Source organism: the organism of the source record quoted next, unplaced genomic scaffold, assembly GCF_019419815.1.
Source record: "Pyrus x bretschneideri cultivar Hongxiangsu unplaced genomic scaffold, Pyrus_bretschneideri_v1 Contig57, whole genome shotgun sequence".
In the NCBI taxonomy this organism is placed as follows: Eukaryota; Viridiplantae; Streptophyta; class Magnoliopsida; order Rosales; family Rosaceae; genus Pyrus; species Pyrus x bretschneideri.
Genome location: NW_025999795.1, coordinates 2199065 through 2225121, shown reverse-complemented (window position 1 = coordinate 2225121; position 26057 = coordinate 2199065). Strand labels below are relative to the sequence as shown.

The 26057-nt window shown below is 40.4% G+C and overlaps 5 protein-coding genes and 1 pseudogene across 5 annotated transcripts; all 6 read right to left on the bottom strand.

Moving 5' to 3' along the window:
- Nucleotides 1-1889: 1889 nt before the first annotated feature.
- Nucleotides 1890-3700, bottom strand: LOC103943334 (UNC93-like protein 1). Its single transcript, XM_009353617.3, is given in 2 exon segments — nucleotides 1890-2222; nucleotides 2407-3700. Coding segments are annotated over 2 exon segments (1389 nt in total). The 5' UTR covers nucleotides 3564-3700; the 3' UTR covers nucleotides 1890-1990.
- Nucleotides 3701-5837: 2137 nt separating this feature from the next.
- On the bottom strand, nucleotides 5838-7632 carry LOC103943337 (annotated as a pseudogene).
- Nucleotides 7633-10101: 2469 nt separating this feature from the next.
- LOC125468243 (UNC93-like protein 1) lies at nucleotides 10102-12089 on the bottom strand. Its single transcript, XM_048571138.1, has 2 exons — nucleotides 10786-12089; nucleotides 10102-10601 (listed from the first exon to the last, which is right to left on the bottom strand). The coding sequence occupies exons 1-2, from the start codon at nucleotides 11940-11942 to the stop codon at nucleotides 10370-10372; spliced, it is 1389 nt and encodes a 462-aa protein (XP_048427095.1). The 5' UTR covers nucleotides 11943-12089; the 3' UTR covers nucleotides 10102-10369.
- Nucleotides 12090-14798: 2709 nt separating this feature from the next.
- On the bottom strand, nucleotides 14799-18122 carry LOC103943333 (stomatin-like protein 2, mitochondrial). Its single transcript, XM_009353615.3, is given in 10 exon segments — nucleotides 14799-15263; nucleotides 15371-15430; nucleotides 16165-16256; nucleotides 16391-16456; nucleotides 16650-16742; nucleotides 16836-16893; nucleotides 17194-17343; nucleotides 17435-17452; nucleotides 17454-17682; nucleotides 17838-18122. Coding segments are annotated over 10 exon segments (1224 nt in total). The 5' UTR covers nucleotides 18053-18122; the 3' UTR covers nucleotides 14799-15020.
- An 813-nt stretch (nucleotides 18123-18935) lies between these two features.
- Nucleotides 18936-21557, bottom strand: LOC103943338 (L-type lectin-domain containing receptor kinase VIII.2-like). Its single transcript, XM_009353620.3, has one exon. The coding sequence runs from the start codon at nucleotides 21540-21542 to the stop codon at nucleotides 19314-19316; it is 2229 nt and encodes a 742-aa protein (XP_009351895.2). The 5' UTR covers nucleotides 21543-21557; the 3' UTR covers nucleotides 18936-19313.
- Nucleotides 21558-23396: 1839 nt separating this feature from the next.
- LOC103943339 (60S ribosomal protein L9) lies at nucleotides 23397-25321 on the bottom strand. Its single transcript, XM_009353621.3, has 3 exons — nucleotides 24833-25321; nucleotides 23851-23973; nucleotides 23397-23718 (listed from the first exon to the last, which is right to left on the bottom strand). The coding sequence occupies exons 1-3, from the start codon at nucleotides 25205-25207 to the stop codon at nucleotides 23632-23634; spliced, it is 585 nt and encodes a 194-aa protein (XP_009351896.1). The 5' UTR covers nucleotides 25208-25321; the 3' UTR covers nucleotides 23397-23631.
- Nucleotides 25322-26057: the final 736 nt, after the last annotated feature.

The following is a 26057-nucleotide window of genomic DNA, read 5'->3' as shown; positions in this document are numbered from 1 at the left end:
TTTGAATATCCATAAAAAATAATATATTACTTGAATTTGAATTTTATTTAAATTCAGGGAATCGGTATCATTTGTTGTAATCCTACATAGGTGGAAAGGAATCTTGTATTTTTAATTCCCATGTGGGAAAAACTATACGTCCATGCCACATAGTCCTTGATTCATGGTGTTAGAAAAGAGAGACAAAGTATGAAGAACAAAAACAACTTAGATGGTACAAGTGCTACTAAAATAAAGACACTAGCTAGAAATTTTTTAGAGTGACAGAAACATGGTTCGGTACATCAAATGTAATATTTTTTTTTTTTTTAAGTTTCTAACTAATTGTGTTATTGCACTTATATTTAGTGTATTAGTGTTCCCAACATACAAAAAAATCTCTTTACAAAAGCGGTGTATTCTTTATTATTAAGAGCATGACTCGAAGTTGGGTAAAAAGTGGAAACAATATCGTAACTAACTTAAGCTCCACATCAGCAACGTATAATCCTAGTCTCTTGTTTTTCATAACATCAAATGATTCAATAATTAATTAAACTTCGTTTATGTCTAATTTACAAGCCCAAATAATCGAGTAAAAATAATGTTAGAAAGACTAAATTTTTAAACCAAATATCTTCCAAGCATTACCCATCAAATAATTGTATTTTTTTCCCCCAAGCCTAAGGGGTAATTGTCAAGTAAGAGTGGCTTGTTGTTTTGAACTTGTTTGGCATATGGCACAGAAAAGTCTGAATTTGATGTTGATATAACCAAATTGAGATCACCTCTGGATCCCACTGTACGGAGTCAACTGACCAAAGATCTCATCCTTCTATTTTTTATTATGTAGCCAAGAATCAATTTAAATATAAAAAATTAAAAAATTAAAAAAAAAATCATGCAAAACACGCCAAGATGATCGTCTGGTCAATTGGTTCCGCAAGCTAGGATCCGGAGGCGATCCCAATCCGACGTAACCTTCAAACGCAAACGCACATGCCAGATGGTGATGTTAAACACCATTTTCTACTGCAGTTTGTGGAAGTAGATGCTAATCTACCACAAGATCCGACAAAGACATCAAGTATCGAGTCGAAATCGAGGACCACGTACGTGAAAGTTAAAACACAAATGCTTGAGCCCTCTCGATGCCCTTAAGCGGCACTTAAACCCCCACGAGGCCCCACTCAAGAACCACTCAAGTGTCGCTTTGAGTGATTAAAGATTTGTTTGAAAGTGTTTTTGAAATGACTGAAACTGTTTTTGATAAAAATATTTTTGAAACCAATTCTTAATATAAATCAAGTGGATCTTAGAAAAGCGTTTAAGTACTTCTTACAAGAAATATATATTTGGTGTTGTTCCAAAAAGTACCTAAGTTCTTTTGTAACGCATCAATTTGTATCGAAAATAATTTCAATAATTTAAAACATTTTCAAAATTCAGCTATGCATTAATTAATGCATTAATTAATGTATCCCAAAAAACAAGAACCCTAAAGCCATGAGGTGCAACAACAGTGTTGAAGATGGATATTGGCGCACTTTGTGTCTGATGAATTTTTGGGACTCCAAAATAGTGAAAATCCTGTATTTTATTTAATTTATACGTACATGCCAGAATTATATAGTGATCATGTACGTTTTAAGAATAAAATTTGTCACAGATAATGTTAATTACAACCGTCATTTTCTTTCTATGGACAGTCGGATTCAAACTCAGGTGCAAGTGAGCAACTGACCTACGCCAATATTCATTCCCTTAGCCTTAGGTGCCCGTTTGAAAACTGGAGATCATTGAATTTCTAAGCATGACAGAAGCAGGCCTGTGCTCAGGAACGAATCATTCCAACATTTTTTCAAATCGTAAACTTTGATAACTCGGTAAAATACTTGACAATTTGAACATGATACACTAATTTGTGAAGATTCGATTGTATGAACGTGTAATTAAAACAAATATTCGGATGGCTTATGACTAATTTGATCTGCTAATTAAATCATCATGATCACTTCTCTGAGGCTACGGTCTCAGCAACCTTCTCCTTGGTAAATTCCTCCACATCAGCCTTACCTTCATCCTTCACGGCCAGCAAGATCAGAACCACGAGCAGCGGATAACTCACGGTGTTGAGCGCGAAATTGGTAACCAATTGGGAGAGGAAGGATGCCTTGCGCGTGTCGACTTGCCAAGCAACTGCTGCCCCTGCACTCTGTATTCCCTTGTAGAATCCAACATACCTGTACAAAACATGCACAAAATTATGAGTTTTTAGCATCACACTTTGTTCTGTGACTGTAACTAAGGCCACATTTCGTGCGCAGGATTGGATAGGATTGTCCACGCCTGCGCACGAAAAAATGCCTAAACGCACGAAGATCATTGAGAAATTAAAAACTTGAGAAGCAAGGAATATCCTGTTACCTGCTTAGAATTTCAGAGTTATCAGCCAAGGCTCCAATGACCCAGTAAACCATGCCCTGGAACATGGCATCAAGCAGCCCAAAACTAAAATACAACACGAAGGGTCCTGCGAAAGCAGAGCCGGAGTCCTTAAAATCCAACTTCTCAGGCAAATCACTGCGAGAGTAGTTGAGCTGGTTGACAAATCCGCCAATCCAAATTGTAGTCCCGAGAACACCAACCACTGAAATGCCCGCGAAACCCCTCATCCTCCTGCTCTTGAAGCTGAAATCCATAACGTATCCAATCCCGACGGACCCCAACATTTGCGCTCCCCAGTAGAACACATTGTTCAATCCTCTAGTCCTCAGATTAAACATAATTTGATTGACGTTGTTGAACTGGTAGGTGGAGAAAAAATTGCTCGACCAAGCAGCCGGGATTATAAGAAGCATTTACCAATTTGTAAACAGCTTGGCAATCTCAATGGCCTCAGTCGTAACATCTGAGTACTGAATGTCCGTACATTTAGTCCCGTCGTCCCGGACAACTTTGCTGGGGGGCAGGATACCGAGGGATAAAAGAGTCCCAATGGACATGAAAATCATGAACCCAATGTAAGTTGCGTCGTTGACGGAAGCCGCTTCGCTCCGGTGGTAATTAAGGATGAAGGGAATTAGTCCACCGATGACGCCACCCATGGTGAAAATGCTCCAGAAAATCGAGATGTATGTCCCCTTTCGGTTCGGGGGAGGGTATGACGTCATGATGGCGCCTTGGCCGGCCCAGAGGAGGCCGGCGCCGATTCCGAGGATTGCTCCGGCGACAATAGCGAAAGCCTGGTGCTTGTGGTGGTTGTAGTAGAGGAAAGAGCCGGCGTAGAGGACGTAGGTGGAGCAGGCGGGGAGGAGAGTGAGGCGGGGGCCGAGGATATTGTAGATGCCGCCACCGAGGATGCCGAAGACGGCGAAGGTGGCATAGAGGGCGGTGGAGGCGTTGTTGGAGGCAGTCGGGTCGACCTGGCCTCCGCCGCCCATGCCAGAGAGGGCGCAGAACATGCCAGGGCAGCAGAAACAGACCAATCCGATCAAACTCACTTGGACGAACGGCGAGTTGTACCTGAATTTCGACTGGGGCACCTCCGTGCCTCCCGATTCTTCCACTCCTTCGGAAACCATCGAATCCCAGATGATAAATTTTACGACTTTATGTGATTTTGATTACAAAGTTCCTCCCCTTGAACGCCAAATGGAATTGGGATCCGAGATTTTTAAGAGCAATATTCTAAACTAATCTAATTTACGGGATTTGAGTGGAGAGTAGAAAGGATGAACTTACATATGGATTTAGCTCGGGACGAAATAGTCCGGGACTAATTGCAAGGGTCAAAACGGACAAGGACCCTTGGATTGGACAAAGAATGCATAACAAATGACATTTTCTGGAGTCCACGCTTTGTCTGGGCTTTCAGAGTCCAGCGGGGCGTGTGAGAATGATGCTGAGAAACGTCGGATTATAAATCCTTAATCCCGACGGGACGGGATATGAATATGCATAAAAAAATCACAGTTTCAAATTTTTAATCATTCGTTAGATTATGGGTGGAAGAGAATCTTGTATTTTAATTCCCAAGTGGGAATGGGCATATGAGTATGTCAATGCCAAACCGTCCTTGATTCATGGTCCAAGAAAAGAGAGACAAAAGTGTGAAGATCCAAAACAACTTTGATGGTGTGAGCGTTAAAGAAATAAAGACGTACGGATAAAATATTACGTATAATTCTATTTTATTGGTGTATCAGGTCATGTTTCCGATAATTGAAAAATCTCTCCATAATAACGATGTATTATTTATTATTAAGAGCATGATTCGAAGTTGGGTAAAAAACAGGAACAATATCTTAACCAACTAAAACTCATGTCTGCAACAAATAATCTTCTATTTTCCAAAACATCAAATAATTCAGTAATTAATTAAACTTGGTTTGTCTAATATGATTATGCAGGCACAGATAATCAAGTAATTGTATATTCCTTCCCAAGCGCGAGGGAGAAATTTTAATAAATTAAGAGTGGCTATGTTGTTTTCAACTTGTTTGGCATACTTTACAGAAAAGTCTAAATTTGCTGCTTACATTGACAAACCCATCAAACGCAAACGCAGCAAGTGATGTTGAAGCATTTGGCATTATTAGCTCAGTAAACGGCAGGGCGGCTGGCTGCAATTCCTGATCGACCAAAAACTCATTTCAATATGTTCTGTGAATTTTTCGGTCCATAAAAAGTAGATTATTATGATGAAATCACTAATTAGTTTCATTTTGAAGAAAATAAAAGGAATAAAAACTCATTTCAATAGGAAGTTATCGAGCATTCTTGTGAAGAAGATTATTGTTTTTGTTGGTTTGTGGAAAAAAAAAAAAAAAAAACATTCGACAATTGCAAACTTGGTCTCCCAAATGAATGAGTTTTTGTTAAATTAGTTCATTACTCAAGCCACTTCTATAATCTTTTCAGAGTTCAATTATTACTGTTGTGCGACTGACTTAAGATATAAACACAATATCATGATGACTGAAACGTTACATACGACAAAAATGTTAATGTATTAATATTCCAAATCAATCATCAAAATTTTAACAAGACGTAATTAACTTTTCATCAACACTTATGGTGGTCCAAGAACGGACCATCAGCTGTAGGTTTGTGGGAAGGATAAAGGGACGACGCACGTTTCAAGATTCTGTACTTTGTCACTACACCATTTTCTACTATAGTTTATGGAAGGAACAAGGATCCTCTCCTCATGATTTTTGTGAGGATTCAAGGGATCAATCTATCGTGTCCGAGTGGTTAAAATTCCATAAGGCTTTTAACATGTCATAAAAAAACACTAATTAGGATTTAGACAGCTCAACCAATCACCTACCAGCAAATACACAATACGAGTAGGGTGGCCTCCAAAATCCAACGGGCCAAAGGAAACCTGATCTACTGCTCATATTAAGTGGACGTGTCCTACCTTCCGGCTAAAACAACGAAAGCATCTAACGATGAAAAATATCTGGTGTGAAAGGACCCAGTAACTGGTTGAATTGGCAAACAATTGAGAGAAGTCAAACTCTATGCTCCTTTCCTGCGGTTCTGAAGCGAAAACCATGATTCCTTTGCATTATCTTGCTTAGTTGTTTCCTCGATCATTCAAACACCATGATCAGATCCTTCTGAGGAAGCATCATCACTGTGCGTGTCTCCAGTTGATCCAAGGGTGGAAGGATTGTTAACCAAGCATTTGTAGATGCTTAAGGCTTGAGAGATCATAGAAAAATCATTTCAAATATCATCTGACTCTATCACTAGCTAGGGTTTGACTCTATCACTAGCTAGGGGATGAGTAGAAGACTCTCTCAGTATTCCTTCCAAGCATGCATGAATATAATGGACAATCGTGGTCAAGAACTAGTCATTCAGACATTTTATAAAAACATGAACTTTGATTACCCCGTAAAATACTTGACCATTTGAACGTGGTACATCAATTACACTAGCTTTTCCATTACACTAATTCGTGAAGATTCGATTGTATGGACGTAATTAAGACAAACATTCGGATGGCTTATGACTAATTTCATCTGCTAATTCAGCAACCTTCCCCTTGGTAAATTCCTCCACATCAGCCTTACCTTCATCCTTCACGGCCAGCAAGATCAGAACCACCAGTAGCGGATAACTCACGGTGTAAAGCACGAAATTCGTAACCAATTGGGAGAGGAAGGATGCCTTGCGTGTATCTACTTGCCAAGCTACTGCTGCCCCTGCACTCTGTATTCCCTTGTAGAATCCAGCATACCTGTACAAAACATGCACAAAATTAAATAAGTTTTTAGCATCACACTTTGTTCTGCGACTGTCACTAAGGCCACATTTCGTGCACAGGATTGGATTGGATTGTCCGGTCCTGCGCACGAAAAATTGCCTAAACACACAAAGATCATTGAGAGATTAAAAACTTGAGAAGCAAGGAATATCCTGTTACCTGCTTAGAATTTCAGAGTTATCAGCCAAGGCTCCAATGACCCAGAAAACCATGCTCTGGAACATGGCATCAAGCAACCCGAAACTAAAATACAACACGAACGGTCCTGCAAAAGCAGAGCCGGAGTCCTTAAAATCCAACTTCTCAGGCAAATCGCTTCAAGAGTAGTTGAGCTGGTTGGCAAGTCCGCCAATCCAAATTGCAGTCCCGAGGACACCAACAACCGAAATGCCCACGAAACCCCTAGTCCTCCTGCTTTTGAAGCTGAAATCCATAACGTATCCAATCCCAATGGACCCAAAAATCTCCGCTCCCCAGTAGAAAACATTGTTCAATCCTCTAGTCCTCAGATTAAACATAACTTTATTGACGTTGTTGAATAGGTAGGTGTAGAAAAAAATGCTCGACCAAGCAGCCGGGATTATAAGAAGCATTTTCCAGTTTGTAAACAGCTTGGCAATCTCAATGGCCTCAGTTGTGACGTTTGACTGTTTGAGTACTGAATGTTCGTACATTTAGTCCCGTCGTCCCGGACAATTTTGCTGGGAGGCAGGATAGCGAGGGATAAAAGAGTCCCGATGGACATGAAAACCATGAACCCAATGTAAGTTGCATCGTTGACGGAAGCCGCTTTGCTCCGGTTGTAATTAAGAACAAACGGAATTAGTCCTCCGATGACGCCACACATATTGTAAATGCTCCAGAAAATCGAGATGTATGTCCCCTTTCGATTCGGGGGAGGGTAGGACGTCATGATGGTACCTTGGCCTGCCCGGAGGAGGCCGGCGCCGACTCCGAGGATTGCTCCGGCGACAATAGCGAAAGCCTGGTGCTTCTGGTGGTTGTAGTAGAGGAATGAGCCGGCGTAGAGGACGTAGGTGGAGCAGGCGGAGAGGAGGGTAAGGCGGGGGCCGAGGATGTTGTAGATGCCGCCGCCGAGGATGCCGAAGATGGCGAAGGTGGTGAAGAGGGCGGTGGAGGCGTTGTTGGAGGCAGTCGGATCGACCTGGCCTCCGCCGCCCATGCCGGAGAGTGCATTGAACATGCCAGGGCAGCAGAAACAGACCGATCCGATGAGACTCACTTGAACAAAAGGCGAGTTGTACCTGAATTTCGATTGGAGCACCTCCGTGCCTCCCGATTCTTCCACTCCTTCGACACCCATATCCCAGATATAAATTTAACGACTTTTTGAGAATTTGGTAATTCGGCTTTTTTTCCATTATTCTAAACTAATCTAATTTACTAGAAGCGGGATTTGAGTGGACAGTGGAAACCAATAAAATTAAAGAATTTTAACGAAAAATTTCCGGTACTGTTTATTTTAACAAAAAAATCATATTTTTATTCTAAAAAAGTCAATCTTGATACTATTCAATTCGCTATTTATTTTATCGTTATCGTTAAAACTCAAAATTTTCATTAATTTTTCTATAAAATTACGGATAAAGAGTGATGAACTGACATGTGGCTGTGATTAGCAGATGGATTTAGCTCGAGATGATATTTGTCCGGGACTAATTGCAAGGGTCAAATCGGATTATAAAACCTTTATCCCGGCGGGACGGGATTTGAATATCCATAAAAAATAATATATTACTTCAATTTGAATTTTATTTAAATTCAGGGAATCGGTATCATTTGTTAGAATCCTACATAGGTGGAAAGGAATCTTGTATTTTTAATTCCCATGTGGGAAAAACTATACGTCCATGCCACATAGTCCTTGATTCACGGTGTAAGAAAAGAGAGACAAAGTATGAAGAACAAAAACAACTTAGATGGTACAAGTGCTACTAAAATAAAGACACTAGCTAGAAATTTTTTAGAGTGACAGAAACATGGTTCGGTACATCAAATGTAATATTATTTTTTTTTAAGTTTCTAACTAATTGTGTTATTGCACTTATATTTAGTGTATTAGTGTTCCCAACATACAAGAAAATCTCTTTACAAAAGCGGTGTATTCTTTATTATTAAGAGCATGACTCGAAGTTGGGTAAAAAGTGGAAACAATATCGTAACTAACTTAAGCTCCACATCAGCAACGTATAATCCTAGTCTCTTGTTTTTCATAACATCAAATGATTCAATAATTAATTAAACTTCATTTATGTCTAATTTACAAGCCCAAATAATCGAGTAAAAATAATGTTAGGAAAACTAAATTTTTAAACCAAATATCTTCCTATCATTACCCATCAAATAATTGTATTTTTTTCCCCCAAGCCTAAGGGAGTAATTGTCAAGTAAGAGTGGCTTGTTGTTTTGAACTTGTTTGGCATATGGCACAGAAAAGTCTGAATTTGATGTTGATATAACCGGATTGAGATCACCTCTGGATCCCACTGTACGGAGTCAACTGACCAAAGATCTCATCCTTCTATTTTTTATTCTGTAGCCAAGAATCAATTTAAATATAAAAAATTAAAAAATTAAAAAAAAAAATCATGCAAAACACGACAAGATGATCGTCTGATCAATTGGTTCCACAAGCTAGGATCCGGAGGTGATCCCAATCCAACGTAACCCTCAAACGCAAACGCACATGCCAGATGGTGATGTTAAACACCATTTTCTACTATAGTTTGTGGAAGTAGATGCTAATCTACCACAAGATCCGACAGAGACATCAAGTATCGAGTCGAAATCGAGGACCATGTACGTGAAAGTTAAAACACAAATGCTTGAGCCCCCTCGATGCCCTCAAGCGGCACTTAAACCCCCACGAGGCCCCTCTCAAGAACCACTCAAGTGTCGCTTTGAGTGATTAAAGATTTGTTTGAAAGTGTTTTTCAAATGATTGAAACTGTTTTTGATAAAAATATTTTTGAAACCAATTTTTAGTATAAATCAAGTGGATCTTAGAAAAACGTTTAAGTACTTCTTACAAGAAATATGCATTTGGTGTTGTTCCAAAAAGTACCTAAGTGCTTTTGTAACGCATCAATTTGTACCGAAAATAATTTCAATAATTTTAAAACATTTTCAAAATTCAGCTATGCATTAATTAATGTATCCCAAAAAACAAGAACCCTAAAGCCATGAGGACGAGGTGCAACAACAGTGTTGACGATGGATATTGGCGCACTTTGTGTCTAATGAATTTTTGGGACTCAAAAGTAGTGAAAATCCTGTATTTTATTTAATTTATACGTACATGCCAGAATTATATATTGATCATGTACGTTTTAAAAATAAAATTTGTCACAGATAATGTTAATTACAACCGCCATTTCCTTTCTATGGAGAGTCGGATTCAAACTCAGGTGCAAGTGAGCAATTGACCTACGCCAATATTCATTCCCTTAGCCTTAGGTGCCCGTTTGAAAACTGGATATCATTGAATTTCTAAGCATGACAGAAGCAGGTATCGTGCTACGGTGGTGGAGTGAGCCCGGGAAGTGGTCCGTCCCGAGCCATGATGTGACAATTTGGTATCAGAGCCTAATCCTGGCCGCGTGTGTGCCGACGAGGACGTCGGGCCCCTAAGGGGGGTGAATTATGACATCCCACATCGCCCAGGGGAGTGATCCTTAAATGTATATTCTCATCCCTACTTAGCACGAGGCCTTTTGAGAACTCCGAAGTTAAGCGAGTAGTGCGCGAGAGCATTCTCAGGATGGGTGACCCATCGGGAAGTTCTCGTGTAAGTTCCGAAAAACAAAACCGTGAGGGTGTAGTCGGGGCCCAAAGCGGACAATATCGTGCTATAGTGGTGGAGTGGGCCTAGGAAGTGATCCGCCCCGGGCCAGGATGTGACACCTGTGCTCAGGAACGAATCATTCCAACATTTTTTCAAATCATAAACTTTGATAACTCAGTAAAATACTTGACAATTTGAACATGATACACTAATTTGTGAAGAGTCGATTGTATGAACGTGTAATTAAAACAAATATTCGGATGGCTTATGACTAATTTGATCTGCTAATTAAATCATCATGATCACTTCTCTGAGGCTACAGTCTCAGCAACCTTCTCCTTGGTAAATTCCTCCACATCAGCCTTACCTTCATCCTTCACGGCCAGCAAGATCAGAACCACGAGCAGCGGATAACTCACGGTGTTGAGCGCGAAATTGGTAACCAATTGGGAGAGGAAGGATGCCTTGCGCGTGTCGACTTGCCAAGCAACTGCTGCCCCTGCACTCTGTATTCCCTTGTAGAATCCAACATACCTGTACAAAACACGCACAAAATTATGAGTTTTTAGCATCACACTTTGTTCTGTGACTGTAACTAAGGCCACATTTCGTGCGCAGAATTGGATAGGATTGTCCATGCCTGCGCACGAAAAAATGCCTAAACGCACGAAGATCATTGAGAAATTAAAAACTTGAGAAGCAAGGAATATCCTGTTACCTGCTTAGAATTTCAGAGTTATCAGCCAAGGCTCCAATGACCCAGTAAACCATGCTCTGGAACATGGCATCAAGCAGCCCAAAACTAAAATACAACACGAAGGGTCCTGCGAAAGCAGAGCCGGAGTCCTTAAAATCCAACTTCTCAGGCAAATCACTGCGAGAGTAGTTGAGCTGGTTGACAAATCCGCCAATCCAAATTGTAGTCCCGAGAACACCAACCACTGAAATGCCCGCGAAACCCCTCATCCTCCTGCTCTTGAAGCTGAAATCCATAACGTATCCAATCCCGACGGACCCCAACATTTGCGCTCCCCAGTAGAACACATTGTTCAATCCTCTAGTCCTCAGATTAAACATAATTTGATTGACGTTGTTGAACTGGTAGGTGTAGAAAAAATTGCTCGACCAAGCAGCCGGGATTATAAGAAGCATTTGCCAATTTGTAAACAGCTTGGCAATCTCAATGGCCTCAGTCGTAACATTTGAGTACTGAATGTCCGTACATTTAGTCCCGTCGTCCCGGACAACTTTGCTGGGGGGCAGGATACCGAGGGATAAAAGAGTCCCAATGGACATGAAAATCATGAACCCAATGTAAGTTGCGTCGTTGACGGAAGCCGCTTCGCTCCGGTGGTAATTAAGGATGAAGGGAATTAGTCCACCGATGACGCCACCCATGTTGAAAATGCTCCAGAAAATCGAGATGTATGTCCCCTTTCGGTTCGGGGGAGGGTATGACGTCATGATGGCGCCTTGGCCGGCCCAGAGGAGGCCGGCGCCGATTCCGAGGATTGCTCCGGCGACAATAGCGAAAGCCTGGTGCTTGTGGTGGTTGTAGTAGAGGAAAGAGCCGGCGTAGAGGACGTAGGTGGAGCAGGCGGAGAGGAGAGTGAGGCGGGGGCCGAGGATATTGTAGATGCCGCCACCGAGGATGCCGAAGACGGCGAAGGTGGTATAGAGGGCGGTGGAGGCGTTGTTGGAGGCAGTCGGATCGACCTGGCCTCCGCCGCCCATGCCAGAGAGGGCGTTGAACATGCCAGGGCAGCAGAAACAGACCAATCCGATCAAACTCACTTGGACAAACGGCGAGTTGTACCTGAATTTCGACTGGGGCACCTCCGTGCCTCCCGATTCTTCCACTCCTTCGGAAACCATCGAATCCCAGATGATAAATTTTACGACTTTATGTGATTTTGATTACAAAGTTCCTCCCTTTGAACGCCAAATGGAATTGGGATCCGAGATTTTTAAGAGCAATATTCTAAACTAATCTAATTTACGGGATTTGAGTGGAGAGTAGAAAGGATGAACTTACATATGTGGTTGTGGTTAGCAGATGGATTTAGCTCGGTACGAAATAGTCCGGGACTAATTGCAAGGGTCAAAACGGACAAGGACTCTTGGATTGGACAAAGAATGCATAACAAATGACATTTTCTGGAGTCCACGCTTTGTCTGGGCTTTCAGAGTCCAGCGGGGCGTGTGAGACTGATGCTGAGAAAAGTCGGATTATAAATCCTTAATCCCGACGGGACGGGATATGAATATGCATAAAAAAATCACAGTTTCAAATTTTTAATCGTTCGTTAGATTATGGGTGGAAGAGAATCTTGTATTTTAATTCCCAAGTGGGAATGGGCATATGAGCATATGTCAATGCCAAACTGTCCTTGATTCATGGTCCACGAAAAGAGAGACAAAAGTGTGAAGATCCAAAACAACTCTGATGGTGTGAGCGTTAAAGAAATAAAGACGTACGGATAAAATATTACGTATAATTCTATTTTATTGGTGTATCAGGTTATGTTTCCGATAATTGAAAAATCTCTCCATAATAACGATGTATTATTTATTATTAAGAGCATGATTCGAAGTTGGGTAAAAAACGGGAACAATATCTTAACCAACTTAAACTCACGTCTGCAATGTATAATCTCCTATTTTCCAAAACATCAAATAATTCAGTAATTAATTAAACTTGGTTTTTCTAATATGATTATGCAGGCATAGATAATCAAGTAATTGTATATTCCTTCCCAAGCGCGAGGGAGAAATTTTAATAAATTAAGAGTGGCTATGTTGTTTTCAACTTGTTTGGCATACTTCACAGAAAAGTCTAAATTTGCTGCTGACATTGACAAACCCATCAAACGCAAACGCAGCAAGTGATGTTGAAGCATTTGGCATTATTAGCTTTTGGATGCCAAAGCCAAATGGAATTTGGGAAATCGTTTTTTTTTTTTTTTGTTTTGTTCGAGCGATATTCTAAATTAATCTAATTTACTAGAAGCGGGATTTGAGTGGAGAGTGGAAAGCAATAAAACTACGGATAAATGGTGTGATGAACTGACATGTGGTTGTGATTAGCAGATGGATTTAGCTCGGGATGATATTTGTCCGGGACTATTTGCATGGGTCAAATCGGACAAGGACCCTGGGATTGGACGAAGTGCATAGCAAATGACAATTTCTGGAGTCGAGGCATTTTCTGGGTTTTCAGAAACCAAACCCGGTGTGGGAGAAAGGTCGGATTATAAAACCTTAATCCCGGCGGGACGGGATTTGAATATGCATAAAAAATAATATATTACTTCAATTTGAATTTCATTTAAATTCAGGAAATCCGTATCATTTGTTAGAATCCTATATTGGTGGAAAGGAATCCTGTATTTTTAATTCCCAAGTGGGAAAAACCATATGTCCATGCCACACTCTCCTTGATTCACGGTGTAAGAAAAGAGAGACAAAGTATGAAGAGCACAAAAACAACTTAGACGGTACGAGTGCTACTAAATTAAAGACATTAGCAAAAAAAAATTTAGTGTGATAGAAACTAAGCTTGGTACGTCAATGTAATAAATTTTTTTTTTTAAAATTTTTGACTAATTGTATTATTACACTTAGTATACCAGACTATGTTCTCAACATACAGAAAAATCTTTTCACAAAAGCGGTGTATTCTTTATTATTAGGAGCACGACTCGAAGTTGGGTAAAAAGCGAAAACAATATCGTAACTAACTTAAGCTCACATCAGCAACGTATAATCCTTGTCTCTTGTTTTTCATAACATCAAATGATTCAATAATTAATTAAACTTCGTTTATGTCTAATTTGCAGGCCCATATAATTGAGTAAAAATAATGCTAAGAAGACTAAATTTTTAAACCAAATATCTCCCTAGTATTTACCCATCGAATAATTGTATTTTTTCCCCAAACCTAAGGGAGTAATTGTAAAGTAAGAGTGGCTTGTTGTTTTGAACTTGTTTGGCATATGACACATAAAAATTTAAATTTGCTGTTGACATAACCGGACTGAGATCACCTTTAGATCCCAGTCTGCGGAGTCAACTGACCAAAAGATCTCATTCATCTATTTTTTATCCTGTAGACAAGAATCAATTAAAATATATAAAAAAAGTTCACGCAAAACAAGGCAAGATGAAATTGAAAGGTTGAGATCGTCTAGTTAGTTGGCTCTGCAAGCTAGGATCCAGAGGTGACCTCAATCCGACATAACCTTCAAACGCAAACAGACATGCCAAATGGTGATGTTAAACACCATTTTCTACCGTAGTGTTTGGAAGTAGATTCTAATCTACGACAAGATCAAACAAACACATCAAGTATTGAGTCGAAATCTAAAACTCGTTTGAAAGTGCTAGAGCCCTCTCAATGCCCTCAAGCGGCACTCAGACCCCCACGAGGCCCCTCTCAAGAACTACTCAAGTGTCGCTTTGAGTGATTAAAAACTCGTTTGAAAGTGCTTTTGAAATGATTGGAATTGTTTTTGGTAAAAATATTTTTAAAACCAATCTTTAGTATAAATCCAAGTGAATCTTAAAAAGATATTTTAAGTGCTTTCTTGCAAGAAACACATGTCCAAATCAATCTTGAAACTCTACAAAGTAGGGGTGTGGGGGGCTCCGGAACCCAATGGCCCAAAGGAAAACCTGATCCACCTTAAACGTTCACCACTAAACTAGGTGAAAGGACAATATGCAAAATAATGAGTTCCAACCCAAAAATTTTCAGTTCCCTTATATGATTTGGCATCTGTCATTCTCATTGCAAACATTTAGACACCCTTTTAGTTAATCACAGCTCATATTAAGTGGACACGTCGTACCTTCCGGCTAAAACAACAATGAAGCATCCTACGATGAAAAATGTCTAGTGTGAAAGAACCCAGTAGCTGGTTGAATTGGCAAACAACCGAGAGAAGTCAAACTCTATGCTCCTTTTTTGCGGTTCTGAAGCGAAAATCCTGATTCCTTCGCATTATCTTGATTCTTTGTCTCCTCGATCATTCGAACACCGTGATCAGATCCTTCTGAGGAAGCATCGTCACTGTGCGTGCCTCCAATTGATCCAAGGGTGGAAGGATTGTTAACCAAGCTTTTGTAGATACTTAAGGCTTGAGATATCATGCCAGCAGGATTATTTGAAGCACTAGGAAGCAACACTGTTGTGCCCTGCAAAACCGTTCACGGAAAAAGAAGGCAGAATACTTTATTAATCAATTAAGCAATCACTAGACGCAGCATCTATGTTGACCAAAGTTAGAAGGTTTGGTTTTCACCTGTTTCGCGATATTACCAAAGGCATCAACATACTGCTCAGCAATTTTCAAAGCAGCTGCCTGCAAATCAGACCTTAATATTAGTTGCTTTCCCACAGATACAAAGCACGCAACAGGGAGTTTCTAAAATCTATGCACCACATGACCCTTGCTTGTAAGGAAAAACTCTTGGCTCTAGAAGAGGCGATGCAGAAAAGTTTTACGGGGATGAGCAAAAACAGTAGATCAGAGTGAACAAGGAGAAACAGTGAGCAGTTAAAGAGCCAAGAGTTTTTCCTTATAAGAATGAACAACAAACGGATTGAACAGAATGAAGTATTAGCAAAAAGAATGCATCATCTCCCCCAAAATTTCAATAACTAAGATAAAGAGCCCGAGTTTAGCAATATTCTTCCCAACTAATAGTAGGCCTATTTGACAAGATGCAGGAGGGGAAACCATATGATGTCACATATTTTTAGATGAGACATAAGCAAAATAACAGTATAATCATTGTAGTGGCTGACAAGTGTAATGTGTTGGACATGCAAAATATCTTGCTAACAGTCATGTAGGGCTGAATGGTCTGCAAAGGTGGGAATGTGAATGTGTAATACATACGAAAGTTTGTTGTTTTGCGATTGCTGCATTAAGATGTCAAAAGTTTCTCAAGAAGAAAAATGAATTTTCCAATTATACACCTTTTAACAAACATTAACACTACTTGTAGCTGAAGGTGAAGTATCCCAGCTTGAATATTCAAATGCATTGATGGTTTCATAAGAAGCACAATGAAGGGAATTGAAGAACCTCACCTCTGCACCCCCACTTTCCTTGAGAGTCTTTGACACAAGGGAAATTCCTCGAGATGTTGCATTCGCTTTAGCAAGAATGGATTGCGCTTCTCCTTAAAATGAGAATGGGGAATTCAGTGGAAGAATGTTTGTGTCAAATCTATGTGACTAAAGGACTATGAACATCAAATTAGTCCACAATATTGTATACTACTGGGACTGAATTATTTCAAAGAACTGTATCTACCTTCTGCTGCTAAAATTATAGCACTCTTCTTTCCGTCTGCAATATTTATGTTGGCCTGCCTTTCTCCTGTAAAAGATTAGAAAACATTAGTCTCTGCCAGCGCATATTTCTACTTTATAAAGTGACTGAAAATACTTCCGGTAAAGGAAATCCAGATATTAAAAGAGAATGCCATCATCTGTTTGCAATCATTGGGCTTAACTATAGCATTTCACTGACATGTATAATTGAAATATCAAATAGACATGGAGTTCCTTACCCTCAGACTCAAGAATTTGAGCTCTCTTTTTGCGTTCTGCTTCTGCTTGCATCTCCATAGATTCCCTCACTGCACGAGGAGGAGTTATGTCCTCTAAACAAGTATGAACGGTCAAGCAGTTAGAAAACATCTCTGAAGAAGATGACAAAGAGTATCAGAAGAAAAACCAGCAAAGGGATCTCTTACTGATTTCATAGCGGAGGCACTCCAACCCCCAAGCTGACGCAGCCTTGTTGAGAACTGTCTGCAAAATGATGCCACTCATATTATTTCTTAACCTAAAATGTTAGCTTACAAAGAAAATGAGGTTTCATTAAAGCTGCTGAAACAATATTTAAAAGGACAAGTGTGAAGGCATACCCCCATGACCCATCAAACATTTTCTTGTTACCAGAAAATTATCACAGAAATATCATAAAAATACAGGACAAAACACTCTTGTCACAGACCAAACCAAAATTATTACTCCAAACAAGAAGAATGATTCATTTCCAGAGTATTAATCTTTACAGTTATTAGAAGCAAAAAAAGGAGATAAACATACCACAATCTCATCATTGAGGGATTCCCTTTCCTCAAATGTCTTGTCAAGGGTGATTTTCCCGATAGCAATACGCATGGTAGTCTGTGCAAGCTGAATAGCTGCATTAATAGGATCGTCAACTCCATAGGAGGCCAGCATAGGATCCACAATCTGCACCCGCACAAGAAATAATCGAAAAGAAGCTCTCAGGAACCCAGTAAAGAAACATACACACAAACCCAATTCGAGAATGTGATATTACCCTAACGTAAAGCACACCAGTCAATCATAAGGGCGACATTGTCTTTGGTAATGGCAGACTGGTCAGGAACATTGATGACCTCTTCTTTCAGTGAATGCACATAAGCGATTCTATCCACAAACGGAATCAAGAAATGGATTCCAGAAGGCAGAGTCTTGACATACTTTCCGAACCGCTCAATCACAAAGGCCTTCTTCTCAGGCACAATCCGAATGCCCCAATTCTTGGGAGGCGTAATCCCATAGTTTCTACACATACAACCCGAAATAACTCACTCAGACGCACAAACTCCACGAACCCATGATTTCAAAAACCACAAAAACGCAAACCCCAAATCAAATCTGCAAGTCATTTCAGATTACCAATAACCCACCAACCCAATACACACAGGAGAGCAAATTACCTGAGATCGCGGCTGCTCCGGTAGTTCCGAATGGCGAGCAGATTGTGCGACGGTGCGAAGGGAGACGGCGACGGAGAGGGGGAGAGAAGTGGGTTCGACTGTTTGAGGATTAATGACGAGCAGGTGGTGAGCGCTCTGACGCCGGCGGATTGGGAAGCGTGGAGGTGCCTCAGATCTCGCAGCGAGTTGAGGGAATTGAGCTTGAACATACTCATCTTCTTATCTCTTGGGCGGATTTCAGTGGCGGAAGAATTTGAATGGAGGCTTTTACAGAGGCGAAGACGAAGACGAAGGCGAAGACGAAGACGAAGGCGAAGGGTTTTATAAAGCCCTTGTTGTCCCGTTGGAGAATCAAATCTAGCCACTCTCTCCCAGCTTTCTTATTTTCTTGCTCTCCAAGAACAATTCCGCTATTTTCTTCTCATTTTATTTTGTTTACTTTTCGTTTTGACATGTAATTAATTGCGGTATTTACCTGAAAATTTGCTTGGCCAACGGTATTACTATTACCAACACGATTTATCCCAATCTTATGTTTTGTCTAAGAGAAATGTTACCGGACTTTCTCAACGTGATACTTTTTATATATTATGTCATCTCACGTTTTTAACACAGTATTTTATATTGTTAATACGGAAATAACATTAAAATAGGATGTGATAGAAAATTCATAAAAAATCTCACTTTTAAGAGAGTGCCATTAGTACTTCTCCTCGTTTAATCATCAATATTAGGCTGGCTTCGTTGGACGGGTCTTCCACATGAAGCTCTCAATCAACGCTTGTAGCAAAGCCTAAATCGTGTAAGAGCGTTGATCGAGAGTTTCGTGAGGACTAAGCTTTGTTACTTCAATAATTATATAATACAACCGATTGCAGCAAAAAATTTAAATTAACAAGCAAAACCTAGTCTGCAACAATAGAGAACAAGTTAAAAAAAAATAGTGATAGAATGCTTGTTAATGATCAAAACAGGGAAAGTGGAGAGCCGATGAAACGTGTTGGAGCATTGATTGAGAACTTTGCGGGGAAGACGGTAACTGTTAAAGGGTGGGGGAACGAAGGAGGAGGAAGAAGGGGGGGTGGAATAGAGGACTAGTAAAAGATACAACGTTAATGATATCTTAAATCAATCATATACTGTTACACTAGCGATATCTCTCCAATTACGGTATCATCTTACCAACTTATTGCTCAAGATGGGTTATTGGCACTGGTTGAGATTGCACGTCGCAGCTCAACTCTTCCAAACTCAAAATCTAATTAGCACATCTTTTCACATCCATACTAATAGACCAGCAATTATAACAACAACAACCAAGTCTTAGCCCATTAAATACGGTTAGCTGTATGAATCCTAGAACGCCTACTGCCCTCGCTTTTGCGCCAATTGCAATTGTGTGTCCCTTACAAAACATATTGACTGCATACAGGAATGAAGCACATAATATTGCAAATTGGTTTCACATTTCCAATTTCATTTGAAAGAAGCACAGGAATAACCGGTGCAAAGGGCGCCGGTGCTGCTGTAAGGGAAGAGAGAAACCGGCCGACTGGGTGGCAACTCGGGGATTTGTCTCTCCATGCAAAGAAACTCCACCACTTCCTCCATACAAGGCCTACCTTTGGTCACATTCACAGTGCAGAGCAACCCTATTTGCATAACCCTAATTGCTTGCTCCAAATTTATCACAGTGCCCATCCTCTTATCCAGTACCCTCACCCTCTCATCAATCTCATGCATTCTCCATGCAAAATCCAACAGATCCCTCTCCTCTACTGGCCCCGAATCCGCCTCCAATCGCCGTCTCCCACCGACCACTTCCAACACAAACAGACCAAACTCGAAAACATCCGCACTTTGGCTTACTGCGGACTCAAACCTTCTTGATTCTGCACCACTTAGCACAAACCCGAAATCGCCTAAAACAGCCCGGAAACTGACGTCAAGAAAGACACTAGTTGTCTTCAAGTTCTTGTGGGATAATTGTTTGGAGTGCAAGAAACTGAGGGCGTCAGCCACATCTTTCACAACCTTGAACCGCCGCGTCCACGGAAGCACCCCCACCCCAAACAACCATTTATCAAGGCTTCCATTTGGGAAAAACTCATACACAACCATGGTTTCCTTCTTGTCTTGACACCACCCTCGGATTGGAACCAGATTCGGATGCCTAACCCGGCTAATCCCCTTTATTTCCTTGAAAAGTCTCCGCCTATCTAGCCCTTCCGAGCTCAAAAACAGAGAAGAAAACCGCTTCACAGCCACCTGACAACCATTCAAAAGCTTCCCTCTATAGTACACGCCTCTTTCGCTGCTACCAAGAATTTCGTACTCGCTGAAGGACTGAGTGGCCAAGGAAATTTCGGAGATTGTGAAGTATCGAGGCTTGTTCGGAGGCCTCGGTCTCTGCTTCTTCTCCGGCAACACAACAGGAGTGTCTGATATTCCGGCGGTTTTGCGCCTGCCGCTGTAGTACAGACTAGCCACCACAGCCAGAGCCAAAACCACCACAGCAATGAAGATTAAGAAAGTGCCGCGAGGCTCAGCGCTCGCGGCACTACTTCCTCTGCCAGTCACAATTATGTTACTCTCGCACGCTTCCATCGACGGCATCCAGAGAAAAGCTTGACTAGTGGAGGTGAAATTCCACGAGAGGACGCTGTGGATTTGCGTGTGGTTCCCTGTTGAAGCAGAGAATCCGACAAACATGTACTCGTTGAGAAATGGTGAGAGATCAAGAGGGCCAGAGAAGATTGGTTTTCGTGGCGGGTGATTAGTACCGTCGTCTGATCCCAAACGAATTTCCATCCAACGGTTCGGACCGTCGTAGCTAATCCACGCTCGGTGGACTGAGCCGTCGTTGAGAAATACACCAACGTCGGATGCGTTGATTGTTTCGGTGGAGACAATTGTTCCCAAGTTGATTCCAACATGGTTGTCATTCGGGTCTCCGAATTCAGGGTTGAGACGGGTGTCAAACTCGACTGCAACCGCCTTGTAATCATCCTCGCAAGCGTCGTTAAGCATGGCGAGCCATGGGCCAGGCCTTCCGACAGTGAACTCGTCAGGGACAATGATGAAGGTGAGGCCACTACCACCATGATCAGAAGCGTTTAAATTGGAACCGTTGTGGAATTGGAAAGAAAATGTTGTTTGAAAAGAAGCAGGCGATTGAGTGTGAGGGTCGAGGAGTCGGATGGGAGAGGAGTAGAGGGCTCGGCCTGCTTGCTGTCTTAGATGATGGATATCATCGCTGCCGTTGACGTCGGAGTACTGATCATGATCATCGGGGATTTGTATGGCTGACGATGAGCTTGAGATTTTGGCACTGCCTAGGAGCCTTACATCTTCCAAAACTCTGGGGTTTTTGACAAAGTTAAAATCTTGGAAATTGAGATGCTTCGTCACGTTAACAACAGGTCCATTAAAATGGTGCTTCTTCTCCCTACCTTGAACAAGAACAAGATAAGCCAAGCATGTCAACCACAAGAAGTAGTACTTGTAGGTGCAGCAACCCATTTCCGCGGCGGCGAAGAAGAATTCCAACAAATTTCCTCCGTGCAGAACGTCGCCGGAAATCGTCTCACGAAGTTGGAATCTTCGGTCGAGCACGTCTCTATTAAAAGAGTGAAGACAAGTGAGTGAAATATTTGGGTGGACAAGCTTGAAGTGGTACTTATTGTGATAAGTACGTAAGGACATTGGAGGCCTACATGGGTGGCTTTTTTATTCGTTTAATTATTGATTGATCATTGACGGATACTGGCAAATATGCGGGTAAGATACAAAAGCAAACAAGTTAATCTAATTGATTAGGACGCATCGTGGTGCATTTTTGCGGTGATGATCATTCTCAATAATTATCGTTAGATAAATTCAAATTTCGAAATTGTGCCTTAATCTATTAAACTACCAAATTAATCTACAGCAATCAATGGGTGGTGGGATTATGATAGCTATTTTATTTATATATATATATATATATATCACATCTTATTCTATAAATACACTTATTTGAAAGTACTTTTAAAATGACTGAAAACTTTTTTGGAACCAATTTTTAGTAAAAATAAAAGTGAATTTTGAAAAAACACTTTAGAGCTTCATGTAAGAAACAAATAACTGATACTTCTTGTAAGAAGTACATTAAGTGCTTTTGAAATCAAAAAAAAAAAAAAATTTCTAAAAGCACTTGTAATCATTTTAATTGCAATTCCGAACTAACCTATATAATTCTAGAGTTGTCTTTGGCTAAATGGAGAAATATTATGATAGTTAATCAAGTGGATCTATGAGAATATTAAAAAAAACAAAATTATTTTTTGATCGTGGTGAGACATTTCTATCTAGAATTTTGCAGCTACGATGGAGATGGCTTTTGGGTCCATGGATGTGATGTGCTTAGTTATGTTATTTTCCCTCTACTCAGACTTCCTTCCACAGCCACCAATTTTTCTTTCATTTGTTTTTGGGTGGTGCTATTTGCACTCTCTTTTTATCTTTTGCATACTTCTTAATTCACGGTGCTTAATTATGTTTTTTTCCCTCTATTCAGACTTCCTTCTACAGCCACCAATTTTTCTTCATTTGTTTTATACTTCTTAATTCACGGTGCTTAATTATGTTCTTTTCCCTCTACTCAGACTTCCTTCCACATCCACCAATTTTTCTTTCATTTCTTTTTGGGTGGTGTTATTCACACTCTCTTTTTATCTTATGCATACCTCTTAATCATCGGTCATCAGATCCAATAAATAAAAAATAATCAAATGACGAAAATTAACGAAGCGTGTGAGATAAAATGAGATGGATGAGTAACGCCACCATTCTTTTTTTGTTCTTTGTCGCGTTGTTGTAGACCGCCAAACCATATCAGCAATAAAACAAACGAAATATCATCAACGAGGCATAACTAATTAGTGCACAGCGCATATACGTATAGTAAATAATAGCACCAATAATTCATCTAAATATTTTGATTAGGCATAACTAATTAGGGCATGCTTTCGTTTTTTGGCATCAAGAGGATTAGGCATAACTAATTAGTGCATGCTTTCTTTTTTTTGGCATCAAGAGGAAGGGTGAAGTCCGACAAATATTTCGATTTTGGGACATTCTTTCGTGGAGAGTTGCTTATACGGAACAGATTCATCATCACTTGGTGTCTCGATCTAACCCTAATTTAATTGAAATAGAATACTACAGTAATTGAGAACTCATTCTATGTAAATCATTCTCAATTTAACTGTAAGACATCGTCGGTAATAATTCATCAATGACTTTCAAATCTTGTAATACAGCTGATCTTCTCGACGGATGGCCATTAGTACTCATTAGTTTCAAAGACAAAAATTTAGATTCAATAAGTTTACCAAACCTAAATTTACCAAATGAAGATGGTCGGGTGGTGTATGTGGAGAGGTCCCGTGATTGAGAACTTGCAGAGGGCTCGGTTCTGTGAGCTCGTCGATAAGTTCATGCTTTGTACATCACATTGGACTTCAATATAGCGCACCGAGGAAGGGGTCGGAGTACCAAAAAGGGGATATCAGAACATCCAAAATAGCTAATGACAATTAAGTAGTAGGAACAAAAGTTATCACCCAATATATTTAGGTCCAACAGAAAACCAAAACCTAATGAAATATTACTTTTGAACACAAAATTATCGAATCCAAATTCAACCAAACTTATAAAAGTCGTCTACATGAACTCTCGAACAAAAGGAATAACTAGCCAATTCGATGAAGAAATTAAACTACATTCAGAAAGTACGCAAAACAAACACACTTCATTCATCTGTAAGGATGGTTCCCCTCTCGCTCACATAGATACCATCAAGAAACTTCCTGATATCCTTGTTCTTGACATGGCATTTCTGTCGAAACAAATACAATAGGTAAGGTATCAGCAAGTGAGCACAGCATTATACATGATAAATATTGCGTCTGCATAGAGAGAGAGGGAGAGATAAAAACTAGATCAATAGAGTTGGGAGAGAGGGGGGGACCTGGTTGATCAGGGCACAAGACCGAGAAACAAGCTCGATATCATTTCCATCCAAGATCAGCTCATCCTTGACCTTCTCAGATCGGGTGATGGAAACACCATCAAGCATATCCACCTTTCTCACCTGATTGAGCAAGCACACAAATCATCAAGACAAATAGACTAGAAAGCACAACATTACCAAATACTAAAAGTTGTTTCATGTTTAAAAGGTAAAAACAGTTTAACCTAACCTATGACATATTCATTAATATATACAACCGCGATCTTGCAATCAGACACAAACTTTTCATTTCTCATAACCATGTCATTTGGCTCTTTATATTCCCATGAAATAATTGCCTAACACCTTATTGCATTCAAAGAGGGCGAAAATCACCAAAGTCTAGCAGAAAAATGAATGTAAATGGTAAAATCCTAATTGGACCTAAATTAAGAATACGGGCTACTACCCTGTGGACTTAGCATAAAACACGAATCAAGCAATAACCAGAAACGGACACATTTCTACAACAACGATAGGAAAGATTCATTCTTTTGGTGTCGATTGCCATGGAAAATGTCGATATGCTATAGTCAGGGACTACATTACATGTGCCATCTTCAAGAACTAAATTACACCAATGACAGTGAGGACTACAATATCTAATGTTGCCTTATGCATAACACGCAACCAGCATTCAGTCGAACAAAAATTAAGTAATCACGACAAGCATGCCCAATCTAAACTCAAACTCAAAATAAAAAGCATACTATCACCACAGTTAGTGCAATTCGACAATATCAACAGGAAAATAATCATAAATCTCAGCCTAAAATCGTAATGAAATCTCACATACGAAATCAACTTTCACAATTCAAATAGTTGCGACAAATCATCGAGCAAATAAAACCCCAAAATGCACAACAAACAATCAAACTCCAATAACCACAAAAACAAATCAAACCCAGTTAAAATCTGGCAAAAGGGTGCAAAAAGGTACCTTCTTTTCACCCAAAAAGTTACGGATCTCGATCGCCTTGGCCTCATTAGTGATGGAGGCATTGATGGGAAAATGAGCATACACGAAACGCATCTTGTAGCGGTACCCCTTGGTGACTCCGGTGATGAGATTTCCGACGTGGGAGAGGGCGGTGCGGATGGCGGCGCTGGTTTTGCGGGTGCCGAACCAGGCCTCGACCTTCAACTTCCGCTTTCCGGTCTCCTCGTCGGTGACGAGCTGAAAGTCCAAGTTCAAGTGCTTAAAGTTGCGGATGAGCTTCCCGCGAGGACCTTCGACCTCGATCATCTTGGCGTGGACCTTGATCTTGACACCGTCGGGGATGTCCATGGTCTCGGAAGAGAGGATGGTCTTCATCTCCGCTGCTCCGGTTGTTTATCTCTCTCTCTCTCTCTCTCTCTCTCTCTCGCTATGCGGCTCCGGTTCGTGTGTGAGTGTGATTTGGGCGAGGCAGGAAACCCTAACCTGTCAAATGTATAAATAAGAATGTTAAACCCTAGGACTTATTCTTGTATGGGCCGGGCCGGTCGTAGCTCATAGAATGAAGGTGATATCTAATTGGGCTTGATTTTTAAATTATAGTACAAGCTGGGCCTGTCAAGTTCTTTTTAGAAACTGGAAATGTATTACTAGGGCAAAGATGCCAGAGAGGTACAAGAAAGCCTACACCGAGGCCAACAAGCACCAAAGCAATAAAAAAAACAAAGTAGTGAAGGGGATATGGAGAAAGACACTAGAACCGGGTTCAAATGTGGCCCCTACAACTGCCACCATAGATCAAGGGCGACAAGGTGGGCCTGTTAAGTTAAGAAAAATGAAAACTAATGAAAATGATTTGAAAACTTTGAGTTTTAATCAATGACAAAAATGTGTTGTAAGTGAATAGTACCAGGAGTGACTTTTTACAGTAAAAATATCGTTTTCGTTAAAAGTGAACAATACCGAGAGTGTTTCGTTAAAATTCCCAAGAGAATTGGTGTGTAGATTGATTAGGTTCAAGCGGTAAAGGTTTTGGGCTCTTCCAAAATAGTATAATTATTTACGGCTTATTTGGGATTGGCTTCTCGAAACTTTTACTTGCGAAAAAAGAAAATTATTGAAACTTTTTTGAAAAAGAACCAATGCTTCCCTGATTCATTAGCAGTTTCATGTTTTTCTGTGAAACGCAATCAAAACTTTAACGAGAGCTCAATGTATCTGATTGATA